The sequence below is a fragment of the Nymphaea colorata genome, chromosome 2 (assembly GCF_008831285.2).
Source record: "Nymphaea colorata isolate Beijing-Zhang1983 chromosome 2, ASM883128v2, whole genome shotgun sequence".
Lineage (NCBI taxonomy): Eukaryota > Viridiplantae > Streptophyta > Magnoliopsida > Nymphaeales > Nymphaeaceae > Nymphaea > Nymphaea colorata.
This window is the reverse complement of record NC_045139.1, coordinates 27,744,630-27,753,235: the sequence shown is the minus strand read 5'-3', so window position 1 is coordinate 27,753,235 and position 8,606 is coordinate 27,744,630. Positions and strand designations below refer to the sequence as shown.

At 37.4% G+C, this 8,606-nt stretch overlaps 1 protein-coding gene across 1 annotated transcript; it reads right to left on the bottom strand.

The window, feature by feature from the left end:
• Positions 1-2,080: 2,080 nt before the first annotated feature.
• Positions 2,081-5,031, bottom strand: LOC116246758 (60S acidic ribosomal protein P3). Its single transcript, XM_031618621.2, has 2 exons — positions 4,675-5,031; positions 2,081-2,422 (listed from the first exon to the last, which is right to left on the bottom strand). The coding sequence occupies exons 1-2, from the start codon at positions 4,870-4,872 to the stop codon at positions 2,261-2,263; spliced, it is 360 nt and encodes a 119-aa protein (XP_031474481.1). The 5' UTR covers positions 4,873-5,031; the 3' UTR covers positions 2,081-2,260.
• Between the last annotated feature and the right edge of the window lie 3,575 nt (positions 5,032-8,606).

The window sequence follows — 8,606 nt, the reverse complement described above, 5'->3', positions numbered from 1 at the left end:
TCACCCTTGCTCTCCCAAGCCACATATCTTTGTGATCTTCTACTAAGGTAGGCAACGGGCCTAAGTACCCGATGGGTACACAGTACTTGGTTCGATTGGGCCTGGGTCTAGGTCAGCCTAATTAAATTTTTTATTTTTTTTATTTTTATTTAATAATAATATATATTATCATTAAAATATCTTTTATATTTAAAAAAATTATTTTATATTTGAAAAATGTTTTTTTATTTTAATCAGGCCAAGCAAAACCCGGGCTGGGTTATTGGGTATCCAGCTTGGGCTCCGGTTTCAGGCATAGGGCCAGGTCTAATTTGTAGGCGTGTTTGGATGTCAGTTTCATGTCCCACTTAAAAGCATCAGTTAGCCATGATTGAGCTCTTTCCAAGGGTGCCCATGCTGACGGGGAGTGGCGCGATGAGGCTTAATCTGGGTTCTAAAATAATTATGTAAATGCATCAAGGGATAGAATCAAGTAAACCTAGACTGCACTTTGGAAGTATACCTAGACAGCAGGATATACGATGGCAGCAATATAACCTTGGGTGGCAACCCAACATCAGAACCTCAACATCCGAAAAACAAGCAGTAGTGGTAGAACCACACAGCAGAAAGCACCGGGACAGAGGCGAAAGCCATTAAGAAGAGTGGAAAAACCCAGAACCGAACGGCGGAAATGAACGAACCGGAAGTCCCAATGGCCCAACGACAAAGCAGAACACCATCGGTAGAATGTGCAGGAGAGGCAAAACCCCAATGGAGAAATCTGACGGGCACGGCAACGCCCAACAGTGACGACAGAAGGACCAACTCAAAATCCAATAGCAGCAACATGGAATCTCAACAGCAGAGCCCAACAACTATTACTGGGAAGTGGGAACACCGAATGACAAAAACAAATGGCGACATTAGCAAGACCTAGCGACAAAACCCACTAAGCAAACCCCAATGGATGCGCCAACGTCAAACACCATCTCCAAATCCCAAATAAAATCCCCAAAACCCCAATAAAGGAACCCCAATGGCAAACCGCAAAAAATGCAAACTTGGTTTGCATATGTCCATCCCATGATTTAAACAAATTCCGCGAAAAACAAGTTGAGCATGTTGTCTACTGGCTACCTATGGCCAAGCATACACTTGTCCACATAGACAAAAACTCCTTTAGGACACGTATTCCAAAGACAGATATGACAAGGACACTTGTTTTTATTACCAAACGGTTATGGCATTTGTTTGTCATTAACTATCCAAATATTCAGTATCCAAGTATCAAATTAAATCTAGTAACCTTACATGGATATGATTTTGAAGTTGGCCATTGGGAAGACGTACTTGAAGCATTTCAAAATTCCTAGTTTTCTGCACTTTGGTGATGCCTTGGCGATTATCACTTCAATTGCTTCCTTGCTAAGGCTTGCCATGCTAGTACTGGATCAATAGATGACAATACAATCGATCTCTCAGAAGTTACAAACAAAGAACAACATAGGGTGGACAAATATGCTTCCAAATTCTTCCCAGAAAACAGCTGCAAGGATTATGCTTCAAATGGAAAATCTCTTCTCATGTCATTCATAAAAAATAAATTGACACATATTTGGAATTTTTCAAATGGAAAATACATCCATATTTAATTCATAGTCAGATTCATCTCACAAATTAAACAGCTTTTCCTACTACTTTAGTTTAATTTTGTGTTCATTACCTAAAAATGAATCTTAGACTCCACAAGAAGACATTCCGTACAAAGCGATACCGACCAATTTATAGTGATAACTTCAATTAACAGAGAAGTCTGACCATATTCACCGGCAAAAGACAAAATGGAGTTTGGAGGTCGACATTAAGGATTCATTTCTTACGCTCCAGAGTTTGATGCAACTGGAAATCTAAATAAACGGGTAAAGTCAAGATATTAACACCACCCTCTTTGAATTCAGAGATGTTTATCCACAATTCATGACAAGTGGTATATCAGCATCCTAAAACACAATAAAACAACACAACTTACCCCATATTTCTGCAAAAGGAACAATGTAATGAACACAACTTACCCCACATTTCTGCAAAAAGAACAATGTAATGAAACTTAGAGAATTTTATAGCAAGTTTGGAGTAATAACAATCAGTTCAAAATGCAGATAATTTCCAGAAATCCTGTCTACAATGCTTAAGAGATTACCATTCCCTATTCCAAAATTTTCACCACCGACAAAAGAAATAACACGGACGTAAAGCAGTCCCAGAACTTAAATGCAGACTAATCAAAAAGAGAGAAACCCATATCCTCATCACTTTCTTCCTTCTCTTCCTTTTTCTCTTCTGCTGCAGGCTCCGGTGCAGCAGCTGGAGCACTAGATCCACCCGCTGCTACTGCTCCTCCTCCAACGAAAGCCCCTCCACCACCACCTCCAATGACCACCTAGCACAAGATCAAAACCTTAATTTACTAAAACTGCAGTTAAATGATCATTCATGCATCCATAGGTTGTTTGAAAGAACAAGGAACTTAATAGTCACAAATAACATCTTTTTCTCGGGTATAATACGGCGAACTTAAAAAAAAGCGGGCAAATACGGTAAAATTTTAAAATCTAAAAATGAAAGAAAAATAAAATAAGTGAGAAACTAATACCACAAACATCAAAATATAAGTAGATTTCCAACAAATAAAAAAAAAACTGCTTTGCATTAAAAAAACTGAAAAACTGAAAAAACACAAAAAAACGTGTTATTTTCGTTTTTAACGTTTTTTTCAGAAAAACGCTTTTTTTAGTTTTAAACTGCCATTTAATTTATCGCGTTTTTTTTTCAAGTTTTTTTTTATAAAAACCACATTTTCTGTTACTATTACACTCATAAATCCGATGAGCCATAGCTAATGTGTCAAGTAATCTGCACCAAAATCCACAGTTCATAAAACGAAGATCTCAGGTCTGATCTATGATATACATTCAAGATTCCCCCTTTACCATTTACCACTGACAAAAGGTGTGATATAAGATCAAAGGGAAAAAGTCTGATCTTAATCCCAAGGATCTCAAAGCCAAATGATCACGTGAGCTGAGACCCGATGCAATTAATCAGAACCTCCGTTAGTTCAAGTGAGATAACAACTAAAAAGATCATATTTGGTACATTCAATCGAAGTATGCCCCAGTGAAGACATGTAAACTTTAGCTTTATCAGATCATGGTCCATTTTTTGAGAATCACATAGCAGACGTGGCTTTGCTGTAAAACTGACTCATGGTTAGCGCATTTATATTATGATAGCAAATTTATCATTGGATTTCACAAGCTGATATTTCTAAACGACACCATATGTTTACATTCTCACATACAGTTCGTCTCTAAAGATGTTGCTATGGAAATCCAGATTCCCAAATACCTTATGATTTTGTGAACTGCGATAGTCATACAAGAATTTTGAATAATATCTTATCAATAGAGATTGGCCAATCCTAACCAACGAAACAACAAAAATATGCAATAAAAAAAAAAAGATTAAATAATTCATACACATAAAGCCTGTACCGCTTAATTCCCCCGCTCCCCTCCCCCAACCCCCACCATAAAAAAAATAAATAAATAAAAAGTCAAAGGGGGAATGGAAGATTGTTCTACTAAAGAGACGACACTAACAGCGGATAAGGATAACAAAAACATTGGAGCAAGTGTATGAGAAAATTTTTGAATGATAACTTAATTTCCGGATCAAAACACCAAATTAAAGTAGCAGCAACATAAACCACCATTGCCTAGTCAACACAAAATTGAAAAGAATAAATACATCCTGGGATGAAACACCCAAAATAAGAACCATCCAGGAAAGGGCGACCAAGGACACCACCTGTGGAAACGGGAGTTTTTTAGGATGCTGGTGGTGTAAGGCCCTAATATTACGTTGGACACCCAAATCACCCCATAGTTTTCTATAAAAAGCACTGAAATGTTATATATACGCCAATCAGCAAAGTAATATTGCAGTAGAGGAGATTCCCAATGAGAATACTAGGGAGCCTCTTGGATTAAGAAATAATCAAAAGCAAGAAACATCTAATCCTGGGACGACATCGCCTGTTAAGGCCGATGTGTTAGGACTTGGAGGCTTGCTAAAGACATAAATCTTCAGCTATCTTCAAAAAATCTCACTAGGGTTTTCGGATTATCCGTTGGGTACCTAACACTTAAGGGAATGAACTATTGTGCATATACCAAATAGCAACACTAGTATAAAAGAACAATCCAGAAACACGGATATAAGAAAGGAATTTCATCGAAACCTGATAAGATCGACTCAATTGTATAAAATAACGGAAGGAAAAGAGATGAAGAGTCCAGAAAAACAGAAGCAAAATCAACGAAAACACAATTAATGCAAATTACCTACAGACGCCGATTCAAGCGTACTTATAAAAAGATTGCCACCATAAATATAAGGGAAAAATTATCGTCAAAACCTCAAAAAGTTGTAATTTTTCCATTACATCATGAAAAAGATCCATAAAACTCAAAAAAAGAGTGATTTTTTCCGTACATGCTAATCCAAAAGAAAACGAAGAGGAATACTACCATGAAGAAAGAAATCGCAGCCTACAACGATCGATGAAGCTCCACAAATGCCGAAAAGCAAAACAACAAATAAAACGAAAACTAGTGGTGGAGATGATACCTGAAAGACAGCAGATGAAGGCGTGATGAGGGAGAAGGAGGATTGGACGGGCCCGGATGAGTCGCAAGAAAGGGCAGCCTGGACGAGCCTCCTCTGGAGGTCAAAAGTAGAGGAGGCGGATCCCTCTAGGTCGCCAGAGAGCTGCTTGGCGCTCCAGTCGCCGCCGTTGCTTCTGCACACAAACGTGAAGACTCCCATTTTCCTTGTTTGTGGTTGAGAGAGAGAAAGAGATAGGTAAGGCGGAGGAAAGCTGTCGGGGACCGGATCTCGGTTCAGCTCGAGGGTTAGGGTTTCTCTCTCTCAAGCTTTATGGTCTAAGAGGAAGAGAGAGAGAACAGTAAGAGCGAGAGAGGGACACGCTCAAGTGTCGAAGACTTTCTCAAATCACGGCCAATATTTTCCGTATATTTCATATGTCTTATATTCACCACCCTTAGATAAACCATGGTTAAATATAAGGGGTCCCTTGGTGACCAAAACAAAAATTTCAGTACTTTTTTTATTTAAATGAATTTATTGGAATAATGAAAGAGAGAAATTCTTTTCTTCATTCAAAATTTAACTTGTGAAGGCCACAAAAATTTATCCAAATAAAAGATATATTTTGCCACCACATATCTTGCCGCTTTCAGCATAACTTTCCCAAGTAATCGGGTCATGTTCAGGTCAACAGTAAGAGGAGAATAAGCAACACTATACAGTATACACATTTTATCATCCTTCTATTCAAACAATATACAGGAGATCATAAGCCATTTATATTACATTCACCAAACAACTTGCCGACGCGAATCAAGTGTCTAAACAGAAAATGGCAGCAGAAAACTTCAGAAGCACCAGTTTTGCAATCCCTTGATGTAAAATGGCAGCAGCAAACATTCACCATTTGATGGACAATCCCCTTGCAATACGAGCTTCTTACTTGATAGATATTCATTCGTGTACCCTCCCTAATCTCTGAAAAATTCCTGTACCGCTTTTCGAAATTCATATCCAAATCAAGGGGAAAAAAAAAAGTTGTCCATCAGCAGCATAAAGTAGTCTACAACAAACATGGAAACAAAGAACTTGCTTGCAGATTATTTCCACTAAATCTTACTCTCACTAGCTTCAACATCTCATATGCCTTACGCATGTATATAAACATTCCTTTCTGGAAACTGGTTATTGAGTGTTGTTCTACCTTTGGGGAAGGCTTGACTAAATCTCCAAATTTGCCTGAATATGTCAAACTTGTTCTTTCATGTCAAGGAAGAGCCTTCTGGTAGTGCCAATCTCCCCAGCCTTGCAAAACTCATTCATCAATATGTTTAAAGTAACTGCATCAGATTTAGAACCTTTTTCTATGATTTCTTGAAAATTTTTCATGGCTTCATCAATCTTGAGAATATTGCAAAACTCATAAACCAATTAATTGTAAATAATCCCCGAAACGATTCACTTTCATCTGATGACAAAGACTAATTGCATCATCCATCCTTCTCCATGAACCATTGTACTGTAACTGGTCAACCTTGGCTCTAATCCTTGATCAATCATTCCATCGAACATGGCGAATGCATCTTGAGCCCTCCCATGTTTGGAGAGTCAACTCATGCTAACAGAAGGAAGATTAAGTAAGAATGGGAAACACGAGGAGGGATGGGATATAGGTTGGAGGGTTAGTATACATCCATAGTTGGCCACTTGGCTGAGGCATGGGTTGCTGGGTTAGCAAGTTGACTTTGTGACTCGGTTGCCTTAGGTCGTAAATGTTTATAGTGTATGGTTTACGACTCTAAGACATTAATTAAGCTATTACTCTCTTGTGTTGATCACTTCATTTTGTGCCTTCAAAACCCCAAATGCTAACTTAGAAAAACAAGAGACACAAATAGACAAGGCAAAACATAAATTTCAAGGGTACGGAACAATCGCACAGATGCCATAAAAAATCATCGAACAGAAACAAAATCCAATTCACCGATGACAATCCCCCTGTCCTAATACTGGATTTGAACCCACTTGGGAAGGGTTTGACTCTAACAAGTGTGTTTGGTCTCAGTCAATCTGTGTGACATAGGATATATACTTCATTCATTTTATATGAATGAGGTTTTAAGGAAGTTAGACTAGACCTAGGCTGTGGGACTATATTTATAAGTAATATGCTCCAATATTAGCCTGAGGTAGGTCTTAGAGAATTGAACTAGGATTGGATTCTCTGCCTATACAACCTAGGGTTTTTGAAATAATTTAAAGAGATTAAATTTTAAAACATTTTAGAAAAAAACTATGATTAGAGATGATTGTTGCATAAGGATCAAGCTGGATTTAGGATTTCACATATCCGGACTGATGCACACAGCACAGGGTATGCTACTGGGCTGACCTAGTCTGGTTTTAGAGAAGAGGTGCATGTGGGTTCAAGATGGTTCGATGCATATTAAAACATAAGCCCAATGCATGATAAAGAAAGTGTAAAAGAGAACTATATTAAGCATGATGTAAGTAAAACTACATAAGCAAAAAGATGAAATTAAAAGGAAGAGACAAGGAAGTGAGGGACATACCTGATCTCTATTCCTACCCTAAAGAACTTTAAAATAAATCTAATATAGAAAATGAACATGCTAAGCTACAACATTATTAAAGCAAGTTAGAAAAATAAAGTATGCTAGACATGATAAAACCGAAAAGAAAACTAATCTAAGCATTCTAAAAGCAAAAAGAAAATTAAACTAAACATGCATAAAGAAAGACACTAAATTAAAAATTAAAAAAAAAAAGAAAGAAGAGGGAAAATAAATTACATGAAGCTGGCACCTTACTAAACCTTCTCCCCTGACTCCCATACTGAGCTTGGTTAGGTCTAAGTTGAGTGCTAATGCAGCCTGAACCAACACTCTGTGTATTGAGCTAAACCCTTTCTTGAGTTCCCAATTGGAATTTTACCATTTTTTGGACTTCTTTAGGAATAGCTCAAGTGTGTAGACGTGAGAAGGGGACTTCTCAACTCAAAACTAGGCTAAAGTCATGATTTCAATTGGATTTTGCTCATTGCGATCTCCTATGGACTCCAAATTCAATTCCACAAAAACCACGAAAAGCCATGTGTGCACAAAGAAGTGTCGATTGATTCTTACTAAAGTATTTAGATTGACATTGAGTATAGAGGACGAATGATACAATAATATGAAGGGGTGAAAACAAACTTTTAAACCTTATCCTAAAACTTGATATAAATTAGAAAAATGTTCATTCCGACCACATATGGATACCGATTTCAAGTGTTCACGTAAGAATTGACATTAAACATGGAATGAGAAAATTAGGATAAATTTTTGGGATATAATGTGCATTAAGCTCACATATGGATCGATGATCTGGGTTTGATGCTAAGACCTAGATCCAAGTCCATATCTAAGGAAAATTCTAAAAGATGGATTTGGATATGGTATTGAAATTTGGATTATGATTTGAGACTTTGATATGAGATCCATACATGGAAATAAGACTTGGATATATGGTTTAAATCAAAGATATGAAATGGAGATCTGAAAATAGAATGGACCTAGACCTGGCTCGAGCTAGGCTAGGTGGGTTCAAACTGCATGACATGGATTGGACCTGGGTTAGGTTCAGTTTTGAAAAATTTGGTTTAGACCTAGGTTGGGCATAGGATCAGCCTAGGTGCTGGGGTAGGTTGAGCATGAGCTCAGGCCTACTAGATCCATGAAATGTATATGAAAAGCTAAATTAGGTTCATGTGTCTCTTAAGTTAGGTTTTATGAAAATACGTGCATGGTGGCAAATGATCAGAATGCTCTTGTGTGTGATTTTGGGTTGAAATGGGTTTTTATAAAGGGATGAAACTGAACTAAAGTTTTAGAATAAAAGAAAAATCATAAACGAAGATATATGTGAACTATACCCCATGTTCAGATAAAAGA